The sequence below is a fragment of the Diadema antillarum genome, unplaced genomic scaffold (genome assembly GCF_040938485.1).
Source record: "Diadema antillarum isolate AM-2024a unplaced genomic scaffold, OU_Dant_1.0 seq00000634_RagTag, whole genome shotgun sequence".
Taxonomy (NCBI): Eukaryota; Metazoa; Echinodermata; class Echinoidea; order Diadematoida; family Diadematidae; genus Diadema; species Diadema antillarum.
The window spans coordinates 702,215-719,379 of record NW_027271551.1 but is presented as its reverse complement, the minus strand read 5'-3'; the positions used below and the strand labels follow the sequence as shown (position 1 = coordinate 719,379).

The window sequence follows — 17,165 nt, the reverse complement described above, 5'->3', positions numbered from 1 at the left end:
TTTTTTCCGCAGTCACTTCTTCTCATACAACACTTCACTCGTTTACACAATGCACGAATACTGTGACACAAATTTTATATCAAATTTTAGTGCTTAGGAATTTCCTGACGTGGCTACCTACCGGGGTAAGAATTGTTATCAATATCCATTCCGCTGGCAAGTGCGAACCCGAATGACGTCAGATCCACACCGAATTGCGACGGACTAATATGCTGATATAAAACCACACAGTCAACATTGATAAGAGGATAGACTGAAAATTTCATACGGCAGCAATCTGGGCGACAAGTCGATCCAATATGCATGAAGGTATAATTTGACATTAAAAGAAACATTATACATTTTATACATATTATAATTTTTTTCCTACTGAATTATTCGATTCTCCAGAGACGAGCGAAAACGGGTCAACAGATTTCAAGCTTTACGTTCGCTCACTTAAGGAAATTAACATGCCAATTATAGGTGGGAATGGAATATGCCGTTTAAAAGTGTGGCAACTTTACATTATTGCTCTTAATCCTTTAAGTTGTAGCATTGGTCCCTCTCTTTCTGTCATACAAAATGTGACAAAGTTTGTATTTCGTGGCCGCAATGGGCACAATATTTATTAATGTGAGTCCCCCTTTTGTTTTAGTTTTTTTCTTTATTAACATCTTCTGTAAGTCTTAGCTTCTGAGAGATTCTTCAATAGGTGTTTAATTTCCACACTTACAGTCGAGAAACAGCATGACTCTTTCATCTTTCATTCAAGATATTGAATGAATGTTTTTGTCATATTGCTGTGCTGCTGTTATATACACATGTCGCACATGGTATTTCATAACTGCGATTTCCTTGCGGTATCTTCTCTCCTCTCGTCATCTATATCTCTCTTTTATTCATCTATTCATCTTTTTCGTCTACTCTTCTCCTCGTGTGTATCTCTTGACTGTCCCATGTCTTTCTTGTTCAGCATAACATGGTTGCCCTTATGCATTATGTCTTGTTAAAAGTAATGTGTTTTCAAAGACTTTGTTGGGTATCGTGTATAGATGTTGAGTATTGGTCTTACGCCATGTTTGGTCTGGTAGCCAGATATGGCGGACGCATGACGTGCGTGGTTTACCTGTGTAGCAGTAGACGACAGCCCCCTCTCTCCCAGTCCCAGATGTATGCTAACCCGTCCTTCCTTTCCATCACCGAAGTACGGAGAAGAAACAGCCACGTCTATTTTGACAACGATAAATGATAATACATGGACTCAGAATGACTCGCACATTACGTATATTAAGACCGAATATCGCATAATATTCATATATAATACGAGTATTCTGAGATTAAAAGATGGTTGAAGTATATTGAATATATACATACATATACTTCAACTCTTGCACTTTTCCAAAAAGGAGGAACAGTGAGAGGAATAATGATGTCAAAGCTACGCACCGATTTTTCCTTTATCCTGTCTCATATCTCACAATATATATATATATATATATATATATATATATATATATATATATATATGTGTGTGTGTGTGTGTGTGTGTAATAATAATGATAATAAAAAGACATGTAAATCAGTAAATCGTCATAATTATTGCCTTAACCTACAAATGAATATGAATTCACGGCACTAAAAAATACTTTTGATCTGGATGTAGATTAACAACTGACCCCTTTTATCTTTTAAAGAATGTAACGAGGTCTCATTATTATTCTCGCAAGATAAACATCAGTGTTTTTTTTTTGTATTATGCATGTAATTCAATTTACTTATTCTCACTAAATGCATTTCTATGCTTGGAATCTCGTTTGAATGCAACAGATGTTGCTGAATTACGCTGGCCTGTGACAACTGTCTGACAAGCTTAACTGTGCTGTAAACAAATGCATGGGACTTCAATACATAAAAAATCAGCTGTCAGGTCTGTTTTTATATTGGCGTAATAAGATTTTGTGTGTATACAGCTACGCACTCCCGTTATGGGGGCGTTTCATCAAAGAGTTCGTCGGAGGTTTTCACCGACAAATTTGCTATCAGCCAATCAGACGCAAGGATTTCAGTGGCTTTTAACAGTTGTCAGTGTAAATCACTTACAAAAAGTTTCATGAAACACCCCCCAGGACCGGTGGTTTTCTTTCGTAATATCGAAATTTCGCTATAACTGAACAGTAAAGTATATATTAAAAAGATATATAGATGATAGTCTTGAGACGTGAAATTTTGTTTCGTTGAAATGAGAATTTCGTTATATCCGTGTTCACTATAACGGGAGTGCACTGTATAACAGTATCAAGACTAGCCTTGGTTCCCATCTTGATTGATGTCCCCAATGGCGGCAAGGGCAAACCCGAAACGACCGCCAGGATACTGTCCTGTGATCGTCTGCTCCACCAGAAAGTCACCCTGCCAAGACGAAAAATAGATCGAGTTTGATACCAACACTTCTTTACTTTGTATCTTCAATGCACTCCAGAATAATTGTCACACGCTCGCTCGACATGATTATCTTAAACAAGAAGATGGAGGCCACCTCCCTAGCTACAACACGCCCAAGCAATCAAAATGCTTTCAAACACAATGGCATCTATTCAATTTATTTATTTGCTTGTTTATTCATTTATTTATCTAATTATTTATTTAATTATTTATTTATCTATTTATTTATTTATTTATTTATTTATTTATTTATTCATTTATTTATTCATTCATTTATTTATGTATTTATTTATTTATCTATTCTATATAGCTATTTAATTATTTATTAATTTGAACATATCCATACCGGATAAAAAGATCAGCAAAAAGCTGTTTTACATCGAAGTCCTGTATGGACATTGTAGTTTCCTGCACAGAGAATTACTGAAAGAAAGACAACTCCTCCCCCCCCCCCCAAAAAAAAAACAAAACAAGACAAAACAAAAACAAAACAAAACAAAACAAAACAAACAACAAAAGCAAACAAACAACAACAACAACAACAACAGCAACAACAAAACAAAACAAAACAAAAACTAACAAACAAACTAACACAAAATTAAAAAAGATTTCAGATCTGAATTGAATTAAGAATTCAATTCAAAAACTAAAAAAAAAATTACTCTAGAGTCGAGTTGTTTCTGTTGCAACTTATTGACAAACTTGCCTTTCATCGAGATCTATAGACACCGATTAATCAGTATATAACTTGAGTATATGATAACTGATAACAGTGGCGGATCCAGGGAGGACTGCAACTGGTACACGCCCCCCCCCCCCCCCCTTATTTTTTGTTGAAACAAAAGAAATAAAAAGAAAAAAAATGGGGGAGGAGTGCGTGCGCCCCCTTTAACTTTGTAAACGCGCCCCCTCCTTGGAATTCCTGGATCCGCCCCTGTGATAGCCATATGGTCAAACACTATCCCATCCGAGTATGTATGCCCACTTTTGGTCATAACCTTGATGTACACAACGTGCAAAACATCACGTTCGAGGATGAACGCATCCGGAAGGATTTGAACGCAGTACATTCTGTTTACAAATCCAGAGCTTTATCCATATGCCATACTATCAGTGCTCTCACTTTATAAAGATTACGATAGTGATATTGATAATGTAATCCCCATTAAATGGATGATATATTTTTGGTCGAGGTGAGGTTTTTAACTTTTTTTTTGTGAGATGATGAGAAACGTCTTATGGAATGTGGAAGAGCATACAATTCTAAAATCAGTTCAAAGATTACTTCAAGAAAATTGGTTTTGAAATAACTGAGACATCCGAAGACAAAGAAATCGGAATAAACGATCGGTTAGGACCACTTTGTTTTACGTCGTTTTCTTGATATCCCAGCCATTTCAAAACCAATATTCATCAGATAAACTTTGGATTGTTTCTAATTATCTCGCAAAGAAGTAGAATTTTGATTCCCCACCTCAACCAAAGCTACACCATCTCTCGAAGCGCACTCACGTTTCCATCACTGTAGTAAACGTAGATTCTCCCGACTTCCCAGCCATCTCTAATGGGCGTTTCGAAAGCTGAGTGCATGGGTGCCCCAATAATGACGTCATCAGACCTAGGTCGATGAAGAAACACATTTTGGGAAGGACATTAAATCACTGTGAGTAAGTGTGTCCTTGATATTTTGTGACTTCATTCTTTTTTTTTTGTATTATATATTTCATGCTGATTACTTTATTTATTCTTCGTTTGAAGATATATACTTATTTGTGCGCTTATTCTAAACCCGAGCAAAGACACGGAAAAGAGCGCTCTTTGGTTTTTAAATATTATTTCTAAAGTCTTTATACATAGATAAATTTGATATTGTATCCTTAACCAATTAAATCTTGTAGGCTGATTGCTTTTCGTGCGTCGTGTGGCCAAAATAAATTAACATCCATATGTTGAATACGAGATAACCCTGACGTCATATCCATAGTACAGTGCAATGTAGAATGATATGACGTCATATTCAAGGTATAGTAATCGATAACATGTGTTAAGTGCTATCGGTATCGGCCTCATAGACCACTGTGTATCATCACGTCTGCTTCACGCGCACGATATACAGCACGATTGTCTGTGATGCAAAACTTCGACAACCAACAAAACTAGAGGATTCTTTTTTTTAACAATAGCTAATTTATGAGTATTAAAGCTTAGGATTACAATATATCAAAATAGTTTTGATAGATGATTTATTTGTTGAGATATTGTCATGGAAAGTAACACTCGAACCTTACCGATTATCTGATTTTGCTACTATAGGTTACGTCCTAACTGAAATAAATCATGAGGCGTCGACACTTTCCATTCAACATGCAGGCTATATGTACTATTGATACATATATAAAGACATTCAATATATATATATATATATATATATATATATATATATACATATATATCTGTATATACATGTCTATATATATATATATATATATATATAACATAAGATTATATATATATATATATATATATATATGATGTAAAATACCATAATAGGTAGAGTAACCATCTGTGCGAGATCGTCTGCAGGAAATTTCAGAAAACAAAACAGGTTAGTGTTGCACTCTTCATAAGCTATATATAAACATATAATATATATAGGCCTATATATGTATGTGTGTGTGTGATATATATCTTAACATCATATACCGGTAGCATTCCGGTACCAGTTTATCTTATTGTGCTGTGTGCCATTTGGTATATGGTGTAAGTTACAATAGTCACCCGTCATTGTTTAAATCAGCACTGAGGAGAGAATGGCCGAACCCAGCACCGTGTTGGTAGCCATCCAGGACATAATACCTCCGCAGGTTCCTGTCGTAAAATTCAACCTGTCGAAACAAGTAAGCAAGCAAGAAAAAAAAAACACAACCGTTGGAAATAAATATATAATGGATTCGGAGGCAGATAAATGAATGAATATCATTAGCGATGCAAAACTCAATTACATTCATTATCACGACACCGTACATATAACATATTACTTCCACACACATTTTTTAAATGTTTGTCATGTAAATATAATACATTTTATAAATAAATAGATAGATGAATAAATAAATAAATAAATACATATACGTATACATGTATATAAACATACATTTTACATATAAACAATTCATATATGAATGTATGTATTCAAATGTGCATATTTAAATAAGATGTATTTTATTAATTGACCAGTTACATGCACGTTTATTGTAAAAGCACGAAGTCAGTTGCGTAGAGTGTATAATGAGCATTATCTATGTGGGTTATTTTCTTCTTCTTTTTTTGTTTATGCCATTGAATTGAATATGAATATAATTATATTTGTAATATGCTACGGAGAAAGAGGAGTGAGTCAAAACTTATTTATTTATTTATTTATTGTCTATAGCGAAATTAAAATGGCATCTCTTTACCCTTCCGTTGAGGTCGGGTTGACCTCGTGGAATTCCGGCCATGATTTCGGGCACCCCATCTCCAAAAAAGTCGCCAAAACTGACGGAATATCCTTCAAAGTGTATAGATAGACAAAACAACGGAATAGAAGACAGACTGTTACAAGTGTCATGACCTTATGTTTCGTCACAACCTAGAATGATCTTTAACACATTTTAAATTCTGTGTGGTCCTGAAAAGGACCTGCGAATTGCACGTGGTGTATACCGTGAAACTAACCACAGCTGAAATATTATCGCTTGTCGAAGCAATCCTATATCATACAAGCCCTGGTGATTTTCATTTACAGTACTCACCCTTCCACGTGTTCCAAGAAAAAAAAATCACGATTCATGTTTAGTTTGATTCAATTATTACGATACAAAATTTTTCACGATATTGATAACTCCTGATTTTTTTTTTAAATCCATCATACATACGTTATTAATGTTTTAGAAGTACTTTTTACATAGTAATCTTACTCAGAACTATGTACAGTGCACCAAGCCTGCAGTACCATTGACAGAACATAACATTATTTGTAGAATTCCATAGGTAATGAATACCACCTCCACTACGCTACCTCAATCGGGTTCCCATGTCATGCTTACCCCGGTACTCATCGTCGTAGTCCTGCGAGTTGACAAACCCAGTATAGACAACATTGCCAAAGTCGTGGTGGTTTCCGCGGTGTACCGTTCCTGCGATGAATGAGAACATAAAAAAAAAAATCTATAAGGGTAAGCTCAAACACAGGGACCGCACAACATTTTCCAATCTGTTTTGAGGGGGGGGGGGGGGATTCAAGTTTGATTGAAACCTGGGTTTTGTGGATTTGTAACGGCTTTTTCAGATTTGTTAACTTATTTCAATGTGGCTTCACCCCCTTGTGTCGGCCTGCTTCTGTAGGCCTATATCATATTTTGCTCACTTTGAAAACCCGGTATAAAGTGTGAGTATAGTTACCATGGGGTGGAAAGGCTAGCCCGGCTGCTCAGATATGATTATTATTCGAGAATTCTCTTTACAAATTGTATACAGCTTTATCACTGATCTCTATGTGTGTATTCAAAGCACACACACACACACACACACACACACTCACACACACACACACACACACACACACTCACGCACACACACACACACACACACACACGCACACACACACACCCGAAGAATCTTCACTGGAGTCGACCGTTATTAATGAACGTAATTTACTCTTCGATGCACTTATTGGCTGGCGAGTGTTATTCGTGCTTTTCGAATGTACCTGGGTGTCGGCAGCGAAAGAAGAGCAATTCTTCCAACTCTACCGGGTCTTTAACCCTGTGTATGCTGTGGGTGGCGATTTGCACGGAACACCCCACAGTGTTTTTCCATACGCTGCCTAAAGTGCAAGTCTATGGTACAGAAAGGGTTAAAGCACGGAGTACAGCTTCACTCTGTCTTGCGTCTCAACACGTGATCCGAAATATTTACATAGATGATAAAATTACAGCATTTGTGCTTCAGTTCCATGTCATAACATTATACCGTCTGAGGGACAGTAACGTATTTTGCTGGAAATGACTGTCAATGTCTGCAGTGCAGCGTACATCGATGATAGCCTGCGTCGATAGCTTGTATAGGCCCAAGAAATTATTAGTATGAGTACTTTCCTGTCTCTGGGTCTATGGGGGTGGGGGGACGCTTCTGCACATGTACCAAGCTTTGTGATGAAAAAAAAACCAAAACCAAAACAAGAGTAGCAACATTTTACTCATCTGACTGACAAATCTTAAGTAACTTTCAATTTACAAGTGTACTCTCATTTCACCAAAGACATTTGAGGGACGGTGTAACGGGATAATCACCTTGTCCGTAGTTTCTGTTCACTCCAGCAATAATCCATTCCGTCTTGATTGTATTATGCCAGAGAATGAGAAGAGAAATAGGCAAGGAGTGAAAAAAAAGAAAGAAATATTATAATGACAGAATAAGAGGGTATAATCTTCTTTTTCGAATTTCGCAATCTTCTTGATAAGTATGGAATGTATCGCTGCTGTAGAACATTAATGGGGTTTAGTCCTCCCCCTACTCTCTGAAGCCCATTCGGTCATCTATAACGTATAGATCATTTTCGACAAAGTACAAATTGTGTGTTACCATGGCTACAGTCATTCTTCAAAACATATTGCTTACATACAGGCCCTACTTATTGTAAGTACACCTCTCCCTGCAATCTCACACACTTATTTTTCCAACTTTATATGATACATCGTCAAAACATCTTTCTGTAAATCAACGTTTTAAACAAGTTTTACAAGCTTTTTGAATGAAAAAATTATATTCAATTTACAGTACAATAAAATACGTTGCATAGTTTATTCTACAGTTTATTTTCATCACAATTAGATTAGATTGATTTAATCTAACCTTATATATATATATATATATATATGTATAAATACATATGTCTTAATATAATGTGTATATGTGCATACATAATGTATTAAAACATAATCATACATTTTACGGGAAACCATTAAAAAAATGAAAGGAGGCTAAAACGCAATTGAACTTACCTCCGTCTGAGCTGCACTAAATCCAAATTCACACACTTTCGAGTCGTGATAGACATGCGTATAGTATTACATGTACGTTTGATGTAGGGCAGAATAAAAGGAAACAACATTGATATAATTCATTTTGTCATTATTTAACAATTGAAAAGAAAGAAATGAAAAGCAACAAAAATAAAACAGCATCTTTCAATTTCGTATGGCATTCTTTCATAATGTTTCACCGCAATAGGATATCATATTTCACATCGGTGAATAAAAGTAGTTATAGCTTTATAAAAAGAAAGGGAAAAAAACCGCTTAATAACGCAAAATAGAGAAATGGTACACACAGGTATCGTATTTATAGCATTTCACGTAGTACTGTTAATGGTGCATTCAATGTAAAACCTGCATTTTCTCCTACGATGCAGCACAGTTTAAAATACAATGATCCACTCCCATGGTGTCTTTGACAGTGTGTAGAATAAACAGACGGATTAACAGCGAGGAGACTTAACTCTGATTCTTCATTTTTAGTAACCTCTAATAAACAAATTATGTCAATAACGTATTCACTTTTCCAAGCACGAAATCCTCATAACCATGTTAAATCTATATCAAACTCTCATCCACCCCTGAGATGACCAATATACCTATTTATTGGTATATAGGTAGGAGTTTTATGATCTATATTTAGCACAGTCTTCAGACATTCTGTCTAAGCATCATGGAAATTCACATGACGAAGGTGACGTGTGATTGTTCGTCGTCGTCGTCGTCAAAAAAAAAAAAATAGTTACTTTTCAGATTCGAGATTCGGAAAACAGTGTTGATTGTCGGCATTGAATCCACTCACCCCGTGAAATGCAGGCACTAAACCAGTGCACGACGCTAAAATTTTGGCGCGCAAAGACACATCCGCCCTCCACATACCGATAGGAAGTGGGCTCCCCGAACTGGTCTTGAAATTGTGTGGATAGTGGGTGACAAACCTGCCCACACACAAAAAAGTCACATACATGGTGCAAATAATTTGAAGTTATAGTAATGAAGAGTTTCTTCAATGTCTATCCATACTCTAAACTCTTTCATCAAGAGCTCAGAAGTCAAAATATAACCGCTTCCACAATGACAAAATTGAATGACTGGAATCAAGGAAAAACAACAACAGATCAGCGCATTGTCTATAAGTAATCAAGAAAGATTTTCACGTCTTTTGCGGTGCTTGTTGCACGTTGATTGATTGTTCGATTGTTTAATTAATCGCTTCAGTTGAATATCATGTCATTTAATTATAACAGAACACGACTCTATTTTTTTTTGTGGCTCGTTCGGGCCACTAAAATCTTTAAATTTGACATTTTGTTCCCCCATCCCCCCCCCCCCAAAAAAAAAATGTGGTGGACGGATAACGAATTTGTTTTGAACTGTAGGTAGCTGCCCGATCTAGGTCACCAAAAGATAGCCTTTTGGAAAATTTGGTGGAACGACATAAATTCTTAGTGGCCCCGGGCCACCAGGCAACCGCTAATATAGTTATGTCCAGTCCTGTAGATAATATATGCTGTGAAGTTCTAAAGTTCTGCAGTTGTTATTTGGGCTTCCGGAGAAAAAATGTTTAGCGAATGTCCTGCCAAAAGATCTGATTTTTTAAGGAGAAAACTGATTCATGGCTTGCTAACATGCTCGAAATCGATGTCGCCTTAAGATCAAGAAGGTAGTAAGTCGCTGGGACAGGGAAGTGGCTTTTGTGACAGGGATGGTATAGTTCTGGTTCAGATAGAGGGTTCAGGTTTGAACATTTTGGGAGATAATCGGAAACCACTTATATAAATCATCAAAGAGAATACAACTCTAAGAGAAATTCAAAGTTTATTTGATGACAAATGGTTCTGAAAAGGCCGAGATTTCACAAAACAAAGTGGTCCTATTAAAAGTTGGGACCCACCTTTTGTGAGGACCACTTTGCTTTACTTTGTCTTTGAATATATTCTAAGCCATTTCAATACCGATTTTCATCAAACTGTGAAGTGCTCGTAGAATCGTATGATCTAGAATGTTTCATATAAGTGGTTTCTAATCATCTCACAAATAGTTAAAACCTGAATCCCCATGTCACGTTTGCTCGAAGTTCTGTAACTTACGATCACGGTGCCATCCGGTCCCGAGCTGTCGACTGTGGCACCAAACATTCCTCCTGATTTGTTCTTCAGTTCTTCTCCTTGGGTGATATTATTTGGTTAAGAATGAACATATGAGACAGATAAGTCCCTGAGGGATATTTATGGTTGAGGATCAAAAGGCACGTGACATGAGCTAGCTGGTCTCGAGTATATAGTTACCAGTCGCCAGTTTATCATATTTCGTTCTCTTTATGTCATGCGATATTCTTGTCTGTGCGTGTGTGTGTGCGTGTGTGTTCGTGTTCGTTAAATATTTGTAAATACTTAATATGTTCGATGTGAAGTTCGAGGACATGTTAAAGGAGCAAAAGTATGTGTGCGCGTGCGCGTGTTTAAGTGTGTGTGTGTGTGTGTTGGGGGGGGGGGGGGAGTGGGTGCAGTCCCCAGCGCCCCCCCCTCCCCCATCCACCAGTCCACGGCGCTGAAACGAATTCCAACAACAACAAACAAACAGACAAACAAACAAGCGAAAATAATCGAAGTATTAACACCTGCAATATTGATCTCCAAAATATGACAAGGTGGAATACTCAACGAATCTATAATTGAAAACATAAGTGCCTTAACCACAGACACACTAAAAAAAAAGATTACTTGCTCCTTTAATTTTGATAAAGGAATTTACTCGCACAAACACACACGAACACATGATGATATTATGTGCTCGTGTGCGTGTGCGTTTGTGCGCGTAAATTCTTATGATTGAAATGCATTATACACATACCAATCAACCGGCCATCAAATATCACTGCCAGGGGAAAGTTCCCAGGAGAATGATAAGTATTAATCTGACCAAGTTCAGTTCTATATGACTCTATACTCGACAAGATGTATCTGATTGCATTAATGGATACAAAGTTAAGTTTCAACTTTTACTTTTTAACACATAAAAGAAGTCATAAGTTACGACAAAGAACTGATAATGATGTAAGGAATATGTAAGACGTTTACCATAAATCTACCAAATGAAAGTTGCTTGTGTCGTCACAGCGTAACTTCAGAGTTGTTTGAGGTATCCTAATGAAACTTGGCATAAATATTTATGAGCAGATATTTATGTTCCTAGATCAACTTTTTGATGCACATGCCCACGGTCAAAGGTCAAGGACAAGGTCCAATTTTTAAATTTTTACCATTTCCCCCAGATCTATATAATTTATCTATGCCTGCAGGCATTCATAATTTTGTTGAAACTTAGTGTATTACCAGACAAAAATTCTTTCGGGAAAGTATTGGGCCATGGGGTCAAAAATCAAAGATCAAATACAAATGCTCAAGATTTAATTTTCTCTTCATATCTCGGGAATCCCTCAAGTGTCTTCTTGAAATTTAATCCATATGCATAAATTATACTGCTTGTCAATAATTCTAGTGGGAATTTTGAGGTCATGGGATTAAAGGTCAAGGATCAAATCCTATAGGTTAAAATGCTAAAATTCTCCTATTGACTGCTGAAATTACACTCTTTCCATTCCTTGGAGATTACGCAATGTACCTTACTGAATCAAGGTAGGTGTATACGACATGCACTGCACAATGATTCTGCAGTGAACGATTTTGACCATGGGGTGAAAGTTCAAGTTAACGTTTAATGTGTTATGTTTTCTCCGTAATTTGAAAATATTACAAAGTATTGCCATGAAAATGGATGTGCGTGACAGTGAATCTTTGAAGAATTGTGGGCAATGGGGTCAAAGAGCAAGTGTCAATGATCACGTGAAAATGCTCAAATTCTCAAATACTTGCTCTCTTTAACAATTTAGCCATCAATCCAAATGAAATTAATTTTCTAGTGCTGTGATGTACTACTGGGCATATCGAAAACCTGAACCGTGAAACGGTTTCTATACATCACGCCTTTACAAGGTTTATTCAGTGTATATGCGGTTCGTATTACGAGATTACATTACTTCCCGGTTCACACCCCAAAGATGCAGAGTTTGTAATCCAATCAAATCTGGAGTGAAATGAGGCCAGAGGAACAATCTTGAAATCGCGAAACATTTGCACCGCCTGCCATGCACGATTTTATTTTGTGGTAGTGATGTTGCCATAATTATTATGCTGACACATCACAGCCTGACAAACATCACGAATTCGGAGTCACGCCGAAGAGCCAGTTTACCTGAACTGTCAAAAATGACTTGGGAGCACTGAAGTGACGGGGTAGACTCGTTTGCTCCCTGCGGTGTAGTTGGCGGGCGAAATGAAGACATACTTGGGTCGAGAGAACACCGATAGAGGGCACCACCCTCGTGCAAGCCTACTTCGTCCGTCTGAGCTCGTGGGGCCCCGACTAACAGCCTATAGGGGATACCAATTAAGTGGATGGTGGTCATTACCGAAAATAACCACTTGAATTGTGACTAGAACGGAGCGAACCAAAGTAGGGCTAGAATAAATAGAATAATACATTATTATAGATCTAAATCATGAATACTACTACATAGAGGCCAGTAATTAGGGAGGGAGGGTCGAATGTTCACAGGACCCAAACAAAACGATGAAAACTGTTAGGATTTCAAAAAGAAAACGCAAGAATCCATATCCGCCTAGAAGTAACCGTCATAGGTTGACCCCCCCTCCCTCCCACACACATATATACTCGTTTATCATATCTTATAAATATGATGGATTTTGAGAATCAAGGGGAGTGGATGTGAATGGCTGAACGAGATATTTTGAAACCGGTATGACTCAAGCTCCCCCAAAGCACATAAGTAAGTGAAAAAAAATCAAGCAACAAGTCCAGAATTTATACTTTTTTCTTCTTGTCATTTATCTTTATCCAATCCTTACATATGGCATTATCGAGATATCTGCAACCCTCCCCCCTTCCTTTCACTGTCGTTTATTTTGTCATCGCCGGTGAACGCTATCCACTTCTATTATTATGTACAGTGAAGATGCAATACACATGGAAAAAGAGGTGACCGTAAGCTACATAATTTATACTCTGGGTGACAGAGGTTGAACCTTAATGTTTTACCGTCCGCCCATTATTTTTAAAGCATGGTCTACTTTACCCCATTTCGAAGGTGCTGAATCCGATCTTGAAGATGCAACTCTTGCACATGTGAGAGTTTTGAGATATCTAAAACGGCCGCTAAAACTGACATTCCTTATTTATATAGGCCTATATTTTTCTTATAATGGACATTGAAAACAATAGTGATTTGACTCAATTTCTTGGGTGCTGAATTCAAATCTGGATAATATAGCTCTTTCATCCTATTAGTTGTAATTAAGATATTTAAGATGGTCAGCCGACCGACTGGTCACAAGAATGGAAGCCAAAATAGTTCCAGTATCTGAAATCCCTTGTGTATGTCTTAAGAGGCCTAATGAGGAAGTGAAACAAAATGATGGTAGTTATAGGACTATTAAATCCTTTTCGAGAACACAAAATTCGAATCTGAGAGATCGTATCCTTAAAGATTTTGAGGTATTCGAAATGGCTGCTCAAATCTGAAATTCCTTTGTAGATATAATCATGTCCTTATAAATAGAAAATAATGATATTAAGATTTAAAAATCAAGGGGGCGGTTCCCCGAAAGAAATGAGATGGGGAGGGGGAGGGGTTCCCCCCCCCCCCACCCCCGTCTCAAAATCTCAGAATTTGGAAGAGTAGCATCATCCAGATTCGGATTCAGCACCCTCAAAATAAGGTGAAACCAACAAAAAAATTGGGCGGACGATAAAAACGATCAGGCCAAGAATCTGTCTCGTTAAGTACCCAGACTTTGTTTTGCCATTTAATTTTCCGTGAATGTTATACAAGCCTATGTTTCTCACTTTTTTTAAAGAAAATTAAAACTTTACAAAATATTCCACAAAAAGTACGCACCAGATCGTCGAATTCAATTCTGAAAATGCAAAAGCTCAATCGTGCGGGAGAGGGTATCAGCTTCACCCCCATGTCATAGATGACTGTGCACTATTAGTATGCATATGAAATTCTTAGATCACTTTTAAAAATAATGTCTTTATACTGTAATCATCCATTATTATAATTCTTGTGTATACGCTATTTGCGGTTCACATTTTATGCCCGTAGATATTTATAGCTAATAAAGTGCCTTCTCTGGAGCAATATGAATGAGAATGAATGCTAACATTAAAATCAATCAAAATTCGGCTAAGTGTGTTAATTCGATCATATTCAGATTTTCACTGATCCGCAATCACTTTGGCTATAACTCACATGTTTTCGTTACCCTCAGAGTGTAAGTCCACAGCATAGCCGAAGTAGCTACCGGAGGGACCGCGATAAATCAGTGGCGATGAGGTATCGACATTGAAGGCCGTAATCTGAATGGTCAAAGTTATCAGCAGCAGCAGCGCTGGGAAGATGGGCGCTTGAACACCCATCGCGGAAAAATCTAACGTCGAAGGAATATGTGATATTTTTGTGCAACTCCAAGTTTTTATCCACTTTGATATTTCCTCTTATGATATCGTTCCAGTAAACGGAGCTTCTCTATAGGCAAACGAATTAACCGCATCTATATACTTAACAGTTACAAACAGAGTCTTATAAGTATCGCTTGGATATATTTCTGCTCGCAATATCAGGAGATGAAATCCACGTCTACAATAGCACGCTCCAAGATACGTAGATAATTTTGCTCGTTTGCTTTGCCAAAAGTAAGCCTGCTGAGTTTCTTCACAGTGACCACTGAAGGAGTGCGCAAAAAATCTCTTGTTGAGCGATGGCAAGCACTGCCTATAGATAAAAGTAGTGATAAAGTGAGTCAAATCACCATTCACGATCAGGTATAACGACAGAATGCTTCGACTATAAATTCTTAACCAAAGCCAGTATTAACTTTAGTAAAGAAGAATGGTCAACAGAAACGTAAACTCTGTACGTGAGCTAGAAAACTGTGTGTCCGTTTGCGAGCGCGTGGGCGATTGTAAGCGTATGTGTGACAAAGAATAACGAAGAAAGAAACATCCAAACAAAATCAGAGAAATTGGAGGGTGTTTTTTTTTTCTTTAAAAAAATCGGAATTAGTGGCCGCTACAAATACTGTTGTATACCATGCAACCTTATACATTGTAGTTTATGTGGGATAGCCTTCCACGCTATTGGAAACAGGCTAGTGAGTTGCCTATGGCTTCGCATTAGTCTTTGATAGGACTATAAATGCATCAATAATTTGTCTCATCGTTGCTATGTTGTCCATACTTTGGACCATCACGACTGACTAACAGCATCCAATTAGCGGGCGTGGTTCAGGTCTGCAAGAAATGCATCTTTAAAACCAATTACGGCAATATAAACAAAACGACAACCGATACCTTCTTATCACTTTTCATTCTTACCGAGAAAATCTCATATTTCAGCCATATCAATATAAAACTTGCTTAATACCACCCAAAATGAAATATAACAAATCTTAACCATGATATATATCAGTATGAGAACATGCTTTTACTTGTACTAGCTAAAGATAACAATTTTTCAGAATTTCATATAAAAGATGTGAGGGTATGACATCTTCAACTCGCTCACTTAAAAATTCACAAGGACTGGTCATGTTAGTGTTATCCGGAAAAAAATATTTAAATGTCATTTCTGCCTCATTTTTCATCCGATTTTTTTCTCGTTTTGTATCGTTCTGAAGGGAATATTTTCTCTCTTTCTTTTGAAGTTTATCAATTTTTGGGGGTGGTTTTCCTCTTTAAAGGCGGAACCATCACACTTTGCGTGACAAGGAGCCGAGCGTGCATGGATGTATCATCTCACGGAATCTCCTCGTATTTCGATAACATCCGGAGGAAGCTGTTCAAAGATATTTCCTAGAGGGATCATAATTTCTATACATGCCATGGCATGAATAGAAAGAGTAAGACCTACATGTATTAGAGTAATCATTTTGTTAGAAGATAGTAATTGGGGCAATTAGGGCACATTTGTTTAGAATGTTTGTTTCGGGTTAGTCGAGGTTTCCATATCTTAGTTTTTGTTGCAATTCCGCTTTTTATGTATATCAAAAGTATCATATCATAATATTATGATGTACTGTATTACGTGTGTATGTGTGTGTGTGTGGGGGGGGGGGAGGATGCACTGTACAAGCACTGCTTTTTAGCATTCCGCCCAATTTCCAATATTTCTTTTATTATGTATTGTGATGTAATTTATGTATCAAGTTTCTATAAAGTATTTAGATGTTTCTGTTAGAAATGGAAAAAAAAATCAATGAATGAAAAAAAAACCCTGAATGACTTAAACACACGAAAAACTGATAAAAAGTCACCCAGCAGCTATGGTGCCCTGCAAGGGTCAGACATAGCCCATTCTCGCGTCGCCATCATCAGTATGCCCGGCTAAATTTATGGGTGAAGCTTGGAAGGCGTGGCTGAGAACATCGGACACGACTGGAACTATGAGAACGTCCCGGTTAAGAAAGACAGAAGTATTTATCCACTTTTCTCTTGACCCAACACCTGAAGTACTACACAGAAGATATTGGGGCCCCTATCATAAGCACCGCTTCTCCTGCCGTTCCCACCATCAAGTTTAAT

At 37.2% G+C, this 17,165-nt stretch overlaps 1 protein-coding gene across 1 annotated transcript in view; it reads right to left on the bottom strand.

Moving 5' to 3' along the window:
• LOC139736255 (integrin alpha-5-like) overlaps nt 1-15,002 on the bottom strand; it is a 29,006-nt gene extending 14,004 nt beyond the window's left edge. The window contains exons 1-12 of the mRNA XM_071646987.1: nt 14,836-15,002; nt 12,756-12,934; nt 10,592-10,668; nt 9,304-9,439; nt 7,758-7,835; nt 6,513-6,602; nt 5,883-5,974; nt 5,203-5,309; nt 3,937-4,042; nt 2,289-2,391; nt 1,109-1,209; nt 122-212 (exon numbers count right to left, since the gene is read on the bottom strand). Coding sequence (XP_071503088.1) covers nt 122-212; nt 1,109-1,209; nt 2,289-2,391; nt 3,937-4,042; nt 5,203-5,309; nt 5,883-5,974; nt 6,513-6,602; nt 7,758-7,835; nt 9,304-9,439; nt 10,592-10,668; nt 12,756-12,934; nt 14,836-15,002 — 1,327 coding nt within the window. The remainder of the gene's footprint in view (nt 1-121; nt 213-1,108; nt 1,210-2,288; nt 2,392-3,936; nt 4,043-5,202; nt 5,310-5,882; nt 5,975-6,512; nt 6,603-7,757; nt 7,836-9,303; nt 9,440-10,591; nt 10,669-12,755; nt 12,935-14,835) is intronic.
• Between the last annotated feature and the right edge of the window lie 2,163 nt (nt 15,003-17,165).